Raw genomic sequence first — 12,040 nt, forward strand, 5'->3', positions numbered from 1 at the left:
CAGAGATCATACGAAGACAGCTGTTTTCAGATATATAAAGGGCCCTTGCATCACCTTTCTGTGTTGCCTCTGAAGGCACAGTTGGGGTAAACAGGTAGCAGATACAAGCAGACAGACTTCAGCTTGACTTGAGGAACTCACAATGACCCTGACTGGATCCATAGTGGAATGGGCTGTGTGGCCGTATGTGAAGGATGCTGTGGAGGAATGCTCCCCATACCGGGTGGGATGCTGACCTATGATGGCCAGAGACCCTTCCAAGACTAAATCCTTTGGTTCTGCCAAATTCACATTAGTATAAGAAGAAATGGTTAAAAATGAAAATTCTGCTCAGACTTAGTTTAATAATACTAGTCCTATAGAAGCACAGTTTTGTTTACTGGATTCATCCCATGGCTGCACTCCGCTGTACTAGAAATAAAGACCAGCAAAGTATTTTTTTCTCATACCCCTGTGGTTTCTGTGAGACTTCAACAATTAATGATTCTGAACATCAAAGGAATTTATCCAGCTGAAGCTTCAGATCAGGCCCACTCTGGTATATTTTTATTTATTACTTGATCTTAGGATCAGGATATCTGACTCCACTTTTCCAAAAATCAATTGATTTTTTTTTTTAAATCTAGTTGACTTGATGATAATTACTTCAAGCCAGGAACCAATTTTTTTTTTAATTAAAGTATTGTTGATATACACTCTTATGAAGGTTTCACATGAACAACATTGTGGTTTCAACATTCAGCCATACTATCAAGCCCTCCCCCATACCCCATTGAAGTCACTGTCCATCAGTGTAGTAAGATACCAGAGTCACTACTTGTCTTCTCTGTGCTACACTCTTCCCTGTGACCACCCCCCACATGTGTGCTAATCATAGTACCCCTCAATCCCCTTCTCCCTCCCTTCCCACCCACCCTCCCCGACCCCTCCCCTTGGTAACAGCTAGTCCCTTCTTGGAGTCTGTTAAGTCTGCTGCTGTTTTGTTCCTTCAGTTACACTTCGTTGTTACACTCCACAAATGAGGGAAATCATTTGGTACTTGTCTTTCTCTGCCTAAGCCAGGAACCAGTTTTGCAACAATACAACACAATCAGAACATATGAACTCAATCAAATCTGCAAAGAGCATTTTTCTTTTTCCAATGGGCCATTATACCAAGTGATGTCTACCCCTTATCTATGGAAAAGGCTCTTTCTTTCGTAGACTTGATCTAAGTCCAGCTATTTAGATAAACACTTCCCCCCCAAAATGGCCAAATATTTAAAAGGTATAGAGTTCAACAGTACTGTCTGATGAAGCAATACCAACTAGACAGTAATGATCTTCCTTTCAATTATTTCAAGTCAACAGAGATTGCCTCATGTACACTGTTCAAGTCAAGGAGAGAATTAGGACAGGGTGGATTCCCCTTCTGACAGGATAATCCCTGGATAGCCTTGAAACATATTTTGGGAATAACAGATGTGGTCCCAAACTCATCTTTCTCAAGCTCTTCCAAGAGCCCAGGTTGGAACTCTACATCCCTCAGAAACAATCGGTATAGATAAATTAGAGTAGAACAGGAATGAGAAGATGAATCCAGTTCCTTTTCTAAGTCTGCAGTAGCCAAATGAGCTTTGAGGTTGCCTTACAGTCTCTGTGAACCTCGGTTCCCTCCTCTGTAAAACGGAGTGAAGCCACTGACTTGCCTGCTTCACAAAGTCATCATGTGACTCAAACTTGCACATGGTGTATATGCAAGTGTCTGAACCAGCAAACTCAACCACACCATCTTCTAGAATCTTCACCTGCATGACATACGCAGCCCGTAGCCCACGAGCCTCGGCTAAAGGGACAGCCGTTAACATGTAACTCAGCTTGTGTTCTTTCTCTAACTGGCTGTCTGAGTTCTAACCTATGTTTTCAATTTGTTTTTAGACAAAGATTTTTGTTGGGTCACATGAAACTGCCTTAAAAAGGCAATGCTATATATAATTAGCTCCAGCTTAAGTTTCATCCCCCACAGTCACTCCTTCTGTCATGTTTCCTCTTTTTTTAATAAACCCTTCCCTTCTTTTGTCCCAGGGCCTCTTGCTCACATGCCTTTTAATACAAAGAAAATTTTCCTGGCTGGCTGCCATTGGTTTCTCTGCCCACTTCCATTTTAAGTAAGTTTTCCTTGACCATCCCAATGTCTTCTAAAATAAAGACAGATGCCGAAAATTCCTGGTTCATTTCTAAAGAAAACCTGACCAGAGCTGTGGTAAGCTAGCAAGAGGCTTTGAGTAGTCACATGGTCTGGGTTCACCCATCACCCGCTGATAAGTACTCACAGCTGATTCCTGTGCAAACCCTAGCAGTCTCCGACTTGCCCTGTGGGTCACATGAAGCAGCTGCCTTAAGTTTGACAGTTGTATTTTTTTGATGCCTACTCCCCTGGCAGAGGACCCACTGCACACCAATGAGCCCCTCATATTCTCTTTTGGCTTTGCTACTTCAGCAGAACTGCAGCAGGGCTGGCCTTTTTTGTACGTAGTTAATACATATACAATTTCAACAGGAAGTGGTATGGGGGTTCATGAGGCAGGGTGTCTTCCTGTTGCCCAGTTATTTACAAACAGGCAGATTCTCTAATACTTAAACTGTTCTCCACAGGTCTAACTTGTACTCCACTATGGGTAATAAACAAGTAAGATAGGTCATTCCTAATCTCTCTCAAAGCTGTGTAACTATTTATTCAAAAGCTGAAAAAGCTGCAGAAGTAGTCAGAATCCATACTAAATATATACATCAAAACAATAAAGAATTGTCTCATATCAGAGAATTTAGATCAGTCAGAGTCAAAGATTTTAGAGCCAATGGGACCCCCAAGGAGCCAGGCGCCCTTTGGTTAATCAAAATGTTTTTTTCAGCACTGGGAAGAGAAACGATCACTTTCTCCTTATTTACCTTAGAAATTTACTGCCAAAAAAATGGATTAGGCTTATTATCAGATGTATCATGAATTCCAAGAACATCGTGACACCTGTTGAGGCACAAAGCGTGGCATAAACAGTGAATACACTCCACAGCCAGCTGCCCTTCAAGTGCCTGGTGTCCTATGCCAAGTAGGTAGGTTCATAAAAGCAGAAAAGTTCACTGGGCCACACCCCTCTGAGCGCATGAAGCATAGACCCTCTGAGTTTAGCCATCCTATCTTCCCATGTGACTTATTCATCAGATATGTGTGGGAAAGTATCCAGCTCACAATGCCAATGTAAAACAAAAAACACAAAAACCTTGTCTCTAAGCCTCTTGAACTTAGGCCAATGACTTTATCTCGCATAGTGTTACCCTTGATCTTTTTAGGCTGATCCTAAATAGGTAAAGTACTTTGGATGTTGATCCAAAGTATCTTGGACATGAATTAAACACACCGACCAAAAAAACTGGTTTAATTCACTGGCACTTTACCAGATTTTTTCATACTTGTCTATGAGAGATTCTCTTAATTGTTGTATGTACAAATGGACCAAATTAACTTAAAGAGAAACAGGTTACTAAGTAAAGTACTCAGTAGTTCAACTACAGGTTGTCAGTCAGGCTAAGCCAAAGTACAGGAAATGCCTGGGAAAGGGTAGCTACATCTTACAAGGTCAGAAGGAAAACGTACCAAGAGAGACAGAAGGGGAAGAAACAGCCTCTGCTTAAAGTTCTTATAAAGAGATAGCACTTCTCTTTCTGGCAGTCCGAGGGGGCCATTCTCTGCGAAGAGCCCACTCCAGGGTAAGAGTGGATATCCCCTCCCACGTGCACTCTCAGCAAGAATCCCCGTCTTTCACTCTAATCTGCAACCCTGCAAGGGATCATGATCCCATCTTCTGGATGAGCCTGTCAGTAGGCATAAAGCTAAACCATGAGAAACTGCCAGTCCTCCCCACCAGCATCGTCAGAGATCTGCAGAAGCCTCAGTTCCCATTTTTTCCAACTCCCACATGTTCTGAGAGGAACCACATCAGGGCACACGGCTGGCATGGGAACAAGAGGGGAAGGCAGGGGTGACGCTGGAGGATGAATCTGTCAATGGGGGCTGGCGGGTGGATCAAGTTTAGCCTTGAGGTCAGGTGAGGAAAAGAGGGCTCCTGAGACCTGGCCTTCTACATTGGGAAAAGCCCGAGCAGGAAGGGGCTTTTCACCCATCAGAAAGCCCAGAGGATGCCCACTTGTGCCCACGAAGAGCTTTTACCCCTGACCCCAGAGCCCACACTGATCAAGAAGGGCCTCCACTTCCACCAGGGAGTGAATGTCTACCTGTCACTGAAGGTTGCCACCCAGACCAAGAGGCCCTCCACCAGACCTGCCACACTCTGAGGGACTTCCCAAGAAGCTGGGCCGTTCAGACCTGTTAACCAGCGGCCCAGAGCTGTGACTCGGGCCTCCCAGAGGTCCCGGGGCGCCAAAGGGCCCTCTCCCTGCCAACGCGGATAGTGCGCGCCGCCTACCCGGAGCTCGCCCTCGGTGCGGTGCAGTCCCAGGCGCGGCAGCCCCACGGCCAAGTCGTTGACACACAGGCCGCCGTCACGGTTGACGTCGAGAGTCTGGAAGAGGCTCCAAAGGCGTAGCCGGTGTTCCGGGCCCCCGCAGACGGCGCCGCCGCACGGATCCAGGGACGCGGGCGACGAGGCGGACGACGAGGCGGCGGCAGCGGCGTCCGGCGGCGGGGAAGCCACGCAGCGGCACAACACACTGCTCACCATCGGGCGCGAGGCAGGGGCGCCGGGCGCACGGGCGTGGGTGGTGGGCTGATGAGCAGAACGCGAAAGACACGCCGGTGTCCTCGGACTGCAAGACGAAGCTCCGCGATGCCGGCAAGCTGGCGGGAGGAAACGCTTCCGCGAGCCCCGCCCCGCCGCGCGCTGCCTCGCTGACCACGCCCCCAGGGCCGCCGCCGGCCATTCACAGGCTCGGACAGCGCCCGGGTTGGGGCGGAGCCTCCCCGAGGACAGCCCACACCTCCCAGGACTTGTCGGATCAATGGAGAGGGCGGGGCGGTCCCGGCTCAGCCTGGAGCCGATTCAAACTGGGGCAGGTGGGGATTGGCTGAACCGGCCGGAGAGAGGAAATCAAGCCGCGATAGTCGGAGGTCATGTGATTGGCTGGCCCAAGGCCCCGTGTCCGATTTCTATTGAGAAACACTGTCTGGAGTGCGGAATCGTAAGGCTGGGAGGAACTGTTGTGTACTGAGAGGTCGTGCTGCTTCTCCAGGGACAAGTAGGATTTGTGAGGAGCACTTGTGAGCTGCGGTTGCAAGGCAGAGTTTGCGCCCGTGGATGGAATTAAAAATTAATTGGCCAACGGCTTAAAGCCGAAAGCACTAGGTGTTTTCAGGAGGTCGCGTTTTGGTACTCTGCCTAAAACACCGATAAAATAGCTGAATTTAACGGCGTAATTGTAATACTGATGATTGAACGACAGAATAATTTTCCAATGGAAGTGTTAAAGGCAAGTGGCGGAGTGCTCTGTAGCTATAGACACACCTTTAGACCAATGATTAGGCGATTCCAGTAAATAGGCGTGGTCTTTAGCTGAGCGACAGGTAAAAAGAACCAGTGACCGACGTGATATTTGGGCCACGACCAACTGGGAGGGCGGGTTCTCTGGAGGAGCGCTAGGAGGCGGGAAGAGGGGAAGTGGGCGTATCTCCGCATACCCCGGCGGAAGAGGCAGATTCAGGAAGCCATTACGCAGGTGGCTGGCGGTGGCTGGGCAGGTCGGGAATGGGCCCTACGCATTTTGCGTAGCAAGGGGGGTTACCGAAGGCCCGGTGCTTGGCCTTGCGCAAGCCCGGCCTATCCCCCGTAGGGGGGTGGGTGAGGGGCGAGGTTGAGATAGAAGAGGGGGGAATTGGGACGGTTGAGAGGATTATAATTTCTTTAAAAAGAGGGGTTGGGGAGAGGCCATGGCCGTTCCAGCCAAGAAGAGGAAGATGAACTTCTCCGAGCGAGAGGTGGAGATCATCGTGGAGGAGTTGGAACTGAAGAAGCACCTGCTGGTGAACCATTTCAACGCCGGGGTCCCTCTGGCTGCCAAGAGCGCGGCCTGGCATGGCATCCTGAGAAGGGTCAATGCCGTGGCCACCTGCCGCAGAGAGCTGCCTGAAGTCAAGAAGAAGTGGTCTGACCTCAAGACCGAAGTCCGTCGCAAGGTTGCCCAGGTCCGGGCGGCGGTGGAGGGTGGCGAGGCCCCGGGGCCCACTGAGGAGGACGGAGCTGGTGGGCCTGGGACAGGTGGTGGCAGTGGAGGCGGTGGGCCATCTGTAGCACCTGTACTGCTCACCCCCATGCAACAGCGCATCTGCAACCTGCTGGGCGAGGCCACCATCATCAGCCTGCCCACTACCACAGAGATCCATTCCGTGGCCCTTGGACCCACGGCCACTGCAGCCGCAGCCACGGTCACCCTGACACAGAGTGAGTGACCTCTCCTGCCCAGTCCAGCATGGGAAGGGCCAGCAAGAGCTGGGCTAGTCTGGGGAAGGTTGGCTTCAGAGGGTCAAAGGTCAGATGGGAGTCTTAGAAGACCATGAGGCCTTCCAAGAGCTCCCCAGACAGAAGTGATCTTGTTCTCCCTGGGACTTCCTCAGCACACAGTCTAGACTTCTGATGAGATGAATTGCTCTCAACTGTGTTTTACCACCATTCATGTCCATGATGAACTGTGTGGTCCTTAAAGACAGACCATGTCTATATCCCCACAGGGCTTATCACAGAGCCTAGCACAGAGTAAGCAGTCAGGTCATATTTGTTGAATGAATAGATAGCTGGGAACAATAATGCCCAGGTCAGGCTTCACTTTTGGACAAAGACATTCTATTTTTTTCAGTGTGGTGAATACTCCTCAGGCACTGCTCAGGAACCTCATGATTCCTAGTGTTAATCTACTAATTCATTCACTCATCAAACGTGGGCACTTACTCTGTTCAAACCCTGTGCTTGGCACCAGTATTACCAAGGTGTCTAAAGTATAGGCCAGTTATATTCTGGTAGGACAGATAAGACACATATGATTAACTGCAGTGTCACATGGGAGAACCTAAAGACTCAGAAGAGGAAGGGGGCTTCCTGCTGGGGTGGCATGCCAACAGATGATGTTGGCATTGAGGGGTAGAGAAGATTGACCTTTCCTATGTGCAGAGATACCCAAATAGCCCACCTAGAATTCCTTCAAAGGTCTTCAGCTATGAATGGGCAATGGAATAGCTTTGGTTGGACTTTTCAGATGAGAATTTGTGCCAGTGCGGTTCACCTGCTTGTTTGTGTTGGACTATGAACTGTATCAATCAATGATTCTTGAGGATTTGGGAGAATTGTGTGTGTGTGTGTGTGTGTGTGTGTGTGTGTGTGTGTGTGTGTGTATCATATTTCACAAGGATATTGAGGTGGAAAAAAGCTCAAACACTGGATTCAGTGTCTGTTCTAGAACAGGAGGAACCTCTAAGTCTTCCACTGGCCAAGCTGATCAAGGGAACAGGGAGGCATTTATTGGCATCTTTGCTGCTGCTGTCCCACTCCCACCTCCTTTTCCGCTTGGCCATAAAAGACAAGTCAAGAAAGCACTGAAGGAGGTAGGATGCATGTGGCTGCCTCATGTAGAGGGACCCATTCCAAGATGCCTGCTGTGTGCTGGCATGCCTGGGAGCACGTGGCCCTGCCTTTGTTAGCCAGAAGCAGCCCAGTGGGGTGGTTACAAGCATGCTGAACTATGAGTTTGCTTCCTGAACCTGCTAAATAAGCTGTGTGACCTTAGGCAAGCTGATCCATGTTTCTGAGTCTGTGTCCTTAACTTTGAAAACGAACATGACAGCATCTACGTTTTGGTGTCATTATGAGGATTTGTCGAGCTAATGAGTACTAAGGACTTAGCACATGCCTGGCACATAGTAGGTGCTCTGGATTTTTATTAGTATTTTGAGCAGCTTTGCTTTTTGCTAGATCCAGGGCTGGCCCTTTGTTTACCAAGTAGATTGGGATTCTAAAGCCTTTAAATTCTAGGCTTAACAGGAATAGCTTATAGAGCCAGAGGAGGCTTGAATTCCCCAGAATAGGGCTTAATGGTCCCCTCCCCACCCCGTGTGGCCAGCCTCATTCTTTCAAAAAAATGACCTGCCTTTTCTCTTCCCCACAGTCCCCACAGAGACTACCTATCACGCGCTTGAGGAGGGAGTGGTAGAGTACTGTACGGCTGAGGCCCCTCCACCCCTACCAACTGAGGCCCCAGTGGAGATGATGGCCCAGCACACTGACACTTCGGTCAAACCGCAGGCACTCAAGAGCCGCATAGCCCTTAACTCTGCCAAGCTGATCCAGGAGCAGCGAGTTACCAATCTGCATGTGAAGGAGATCGCCCAGCACCTGGAACAGCAGAATGACCTGCTGCAGATGATCCGCCGTTCCCAGGAGGTGCAGGCCTGTGCCCAGGAGCGCCAGGCGCAGGCCATGGAGGGCACCCAGGCGGCCCTGAGCGTCCTCATCCAAGTTCTCCGGCCCATGATCAAAGATTTTCGCCGCTATCTGCAGAGCAACACACCCAACCCCGCCCCTGCCTCTGACCCTGGGCAGGTGGCCCAGAATGGGCAACCAGACAGCATCATCCAATGAGGGTGGGGGTCGAACCAGTCTTCTGCTGTGGCAGTGACATGACGGTGTCTCATAAGTGGGATCTGTGGTTGGCCTCCATCTAGGGCCGACCGCCTGGACAGCTCCATCTTCAACAGACCTTTGGGGGCCCACTGTTCATGAGGAACAAAGGAGATTGGGAAGGAGAACTGGCTGGACCCCTGGGACCCAAACTCTCTCACCCCCGCCACTTGAGCTGCCTTGCTAAGAACACAAAGATTGGGTAGGTGGGGGTCAGGCCCTGGTGATGGTGAGCCAGGGCTTGTGACACGACCCAGACCTGGGTCTCAGATAACTGGAAGGGAGGTTCTCACTGGGGGGGGCCATCTCACAGTTGGGGGCTGTGCTGGAATGCCTGCATGCCCTCCCTCGAGTAACGTGTCAGTGGTGCTGGCAGCATGGTACTCTTCTTCCTCCCTTGGGGGGCAGTGACTGGGCTTGGGGAGGAAACCCCACCCTTTCTCCTCCTGACTGTGCCTCAGTTCTCAGGGGACTCCAGCTAATGCTGTCCTCTCTCTCCGCCCCAGGCCGGGCACAGCAGGAGCCCTTGGCTGCCTCTGCAGTATACCCAGGATGCGGCCCACCAGGCTGAGGAATGCAGCGTGTGGTGGGGACAGCCAGGCCACCATCTGGTCTTCTGCCACATCCTTGGGCAGCCTTTCTGTGGTCTGTCCCGAGAGCTTTTGACTCAGGTCAAGCATCAGGCTCTGGTGCTATAAACTTCAGAGAAAGCAAACCAGTGTGAAACTCACTGGTCCACTGCAGCGGGTCTGAGGTGACTTGTTGACTTCTTCCAGAAGGCTTGCTTCAAGCCAGGTGTATTTATTCTGTACGTGACCCCCTCCTGGGAAGGCCTCCAGGACCTTACTCCGAGGCCTGTTCTGGCACCCCCTTCTTCCTGTCCTCTCTACTGACTGCACATGTCCAAAAGTTGGTTTGGAAAAATACCTGCTCCGCTTCACAGACACCCTTCCCATGTTATTCAGCACCCTGTGTTCCTGCAAGATCCCCCACTGGCTGGCTGCGTGGTCCTGAAGACCTGGTTGGCCCTGAATGTATGAGGTGGGAGAGGCGGATCCAGCCTAAGATTGGGACCTTTGAAATCTGGGCTCCTTGAAGAGAGAAAACCTCGGAGGGCTGAAGGAGGCCGGGTTCCCTATTCCATCCTGTTACTTTCTCCCTGTTTGCAGGGCGTTTAGCCAGATGGCATTTGTCTGTTACATTTTCAGAATCATCATTGGCTACCGAGACCCTTGCATCTCCCCAAATCATTTCCCATTTTGCTGCTGGGGCCTCAACCACACATGACCAACGGTTATGACTCGAGGCTCCAGAACTCAGCCAAACAATGAAGGTGCTGACCTTCTGGGCATGAACACTTATAATTGCTCAGCTCCACTGTTGCAATTGCAGGAAGATGCCCCCAAAGATGGTTGGCAGGTGACGGCTGTACCATCTGCCTCTCTGGGGGGGGACACGTGCAGTGGCCGCTACAGAGCAATTGAGAGGAGTCAGGTCAGTGAGGGAGTTGGGTGGTGGAAGGGAAGCTCTTTTCAGTGGGGCTGGAAAGCAGCAGCCCTGGCAGCGTCCTTCCCCAGAGCCTGATGGCTCCAGCAGGGTAGCTGCGGGGACATCCTGAGGATTTGCAGCTTGGTTTGATTCTTCTCTGGGGTGGCAATCTGAGCCAGTATTGTGTCTGTTCCAGCTGGGTATAAAGAAGAGGCCTGGGTCAGTTAAACTGGTTCTTTCCAGGTCATAATTTTAAATTAAAGAAATACCACTTTTTTTAATACATGTCTGCGTCTTTATTGATTGTATGTAGAAAGGATCTTGGCCGGCAGAGCAGGGTCGGCACATTGGCCTACAGTTCAAATCTGGCCCATCGACTGTCTTTGTAAATAAAGGTTTTTTGGAACACAACCACATCCCTCCATTAACTGAATGTCTTTGGCTTTTGTGCCGCAATAGCAGAGTCGGATAGTTGTGAGGGAAATCTGACCCACAAAGCCGAAAGTATTTATTCTCTGGCCCTTTACAGGAGAGGGCCTATCCCTGGCTTAGGGCAGTGGTTCAGACTCTAGATGAGAATTACCTGGTGTGTTTGTGAAACATACCCAATTCCTGGCCTCCCCCAAAACCTAGAAGAAACTCCTTGGGGAAAGCTCTAAGAATATACTCTGTAAACAAGCTCTTGGATGATTCTGACATTTCCTGAGGGTTAAGAACTTTGACTTAGAGACTGGAAGACTTAAACTCAGCTGGAATTGGGGTTGTGCCCGAGGGAGGACTGGTTTTCAGGAGTTCCTGCTGAACAGTTAAGTCCTGGGGAGCAGATTTCCACTTAAGGTTGACCTTCATTCTGGAGGGATCCCGGGCTCCCTGGACATAGTTAACACTCTCCCCGGTATTTAGTAGTAACAAAAATTGACCATTAATGAGCTCCTACTCTGTTCAGGCCTTATGAGCATTACCTCATTGATTTCTTGCAACACCCACATGAATTAAGTACTAATATTTTTTTCAGTTTGCAGATGAGGACACTGGACCAGAGAGGTTAAGCAATTTGCCTAAAATGACACAGCTGCCTTATTCCCCAGTGGCTCTCAACCACTGTTCTTAACTACTCTCAGCTTGCCACCAGTGAGATGTGCATTCTAGAGAGAATTTGAGCCTGACCTTGAGGAGTTTCTAGGTCAAATGAGGAGGCCTAGGAGGCAGCTTGTGTTCAAAGTGACTTCTACTCTTTACAGGCTTTGGACTTACTCATATTAAGAAGGAAAAGCGTGGCTCAATAGAATTGAACCCCATGCACCTTGATGGTGTTGGTGGAGAACTGGCACTTACCAGGTTTTCCCCGCTATCTGGAAGTAGAATTTGTTCCTTCGAAAACTTGCAAGTTAAAAAGAAAAACGCAGGCCCAGCACGGAGTCACTTCTCCCAGACTATCACCAAGCTGGGGCTTCGCGCCCAACCTCACTGCAGTTTCAGCCTCTCCCAGGAGTGGGATTTTAAACGAATCAGTTGGGAACTTCCTAGTGAGGTCATCTGCATAAGACCCTCCGCTGCTCCTGAGGGCGGGTGACCTGACTTGAAAGAATGATGTTTTCTTTTGCTAATAACTTTTTGCCCCGCCCTCCTATAAAAACTCCATTTTGTACACCTTTGTGGGGGCATTTCACTACTTGCGAGGGGGAATGATGTCCAATTCATGAATCGCTTAATAAAACCAATAAGATCTCCAAATTTACTTGATTGAATTTTGTGTTTTTAACAGCCCAAAGGGCATAAAGCGAAGAAGCAATTGCCATTTCATAAAAGCAAGAAGCCTCTTCAGATTTCTTTCAGTTATCCAAAACAGGTACTCATCTAGGTCTTTCTTAAAAGCCAATTGGCAGAGAGTAAGGTTT

General features: G+C 49.7%; 2 protein-coding genes across 4 annotated transcripts in view; one reads left to right on the forward strand and one right to left on the reverse strand.

Annotated features, from left to right (window-relative positions):
• The window catches only part of SLC25A25 (solute carrier family 25 member 25), a 30,799-nt gene extending 25,959 nt beyond the window's left edge, over positions 1–4,840 (reverse strand). For both annotated transcript variants that reach the window (XM_017661696.3, XM_017661693.3), the window contains exon 1: positions 4,461–4,840. In XM_017661696.3, coding sequence (XP_017517185.1) covers positions 4,461–4,715 — 255 coding nt within the window. In that variant the 5' untranslated portion in view covers positions 4,716–4,840. The remainder of the gene's footprint in view (positions 1–4,460) is intronic.
• A 131-nt stretch (positions 4,841–4,971) lies between these two features.
• On the forward strand, positions 4,972–10,423 carry NAIF1 (nuclear apoptosis inducing factor 1). Of its 2 annotated transcripts, XR_001853311.3 has the most exons (3): positions 4,972–6,428; positions 8,143–8,856; positions 9,161–10,423. XR_001853311.3 is itself a non-coding variant. In XM_017661647.3 (2 exons), the coding sequence occupies exons 1-2, from the start codon at positions 5,918–5,920 to the stop codon at positions 8,613–8,615; spliced, it is 984 nt and encodes a 327-aa protein (XP_017517136.1). In that variant the 5' UTR covers positions 4,972–5,917; the 3' UTR covers positions 8,616–10,423. The 2 variants fall into 2 exon arrangements, 1 of the variants encoding a protein (XP_017517136.1); XM_017661647.3 differs by having other exon boundaries at positions 8,143–10,423.
• Positions 10,424–12,040: the final 1,617 nt, after the last annotated feature.

This window comes from Manis javanica, chromosome 2 (assembly GCF_040802235.1).
Source record: "Manis javanica isolate MJ-LG chromosome 2, MJ_LKY, whole genome shotgun sequence".
Classification (NCBI taxonomy): Eukaryota; Metazoa; Chordata; class Mammalia; order Pholidota; family Manidae; genus Manis; species Manis javanica.

What these genes read in the sequence shown, in the direction of transcription:
- NAIF1 (XM_017661647.3), top strand. Translation starts at nt 5,918, where the DNA reads ATGGCCGTTCCAGCCAAGAAGAGGAAGATGAACTTCTCCGAGCGAGAG. An exon ending in CACGGTCACCCTGACACAGA is followed by an intron (nt 6,429 to 8,142) that starts GTGAGTGACCTC and finishes TCTTCCCCACAG; the next exon opens with TCCCCACAGAGACTACCTAT.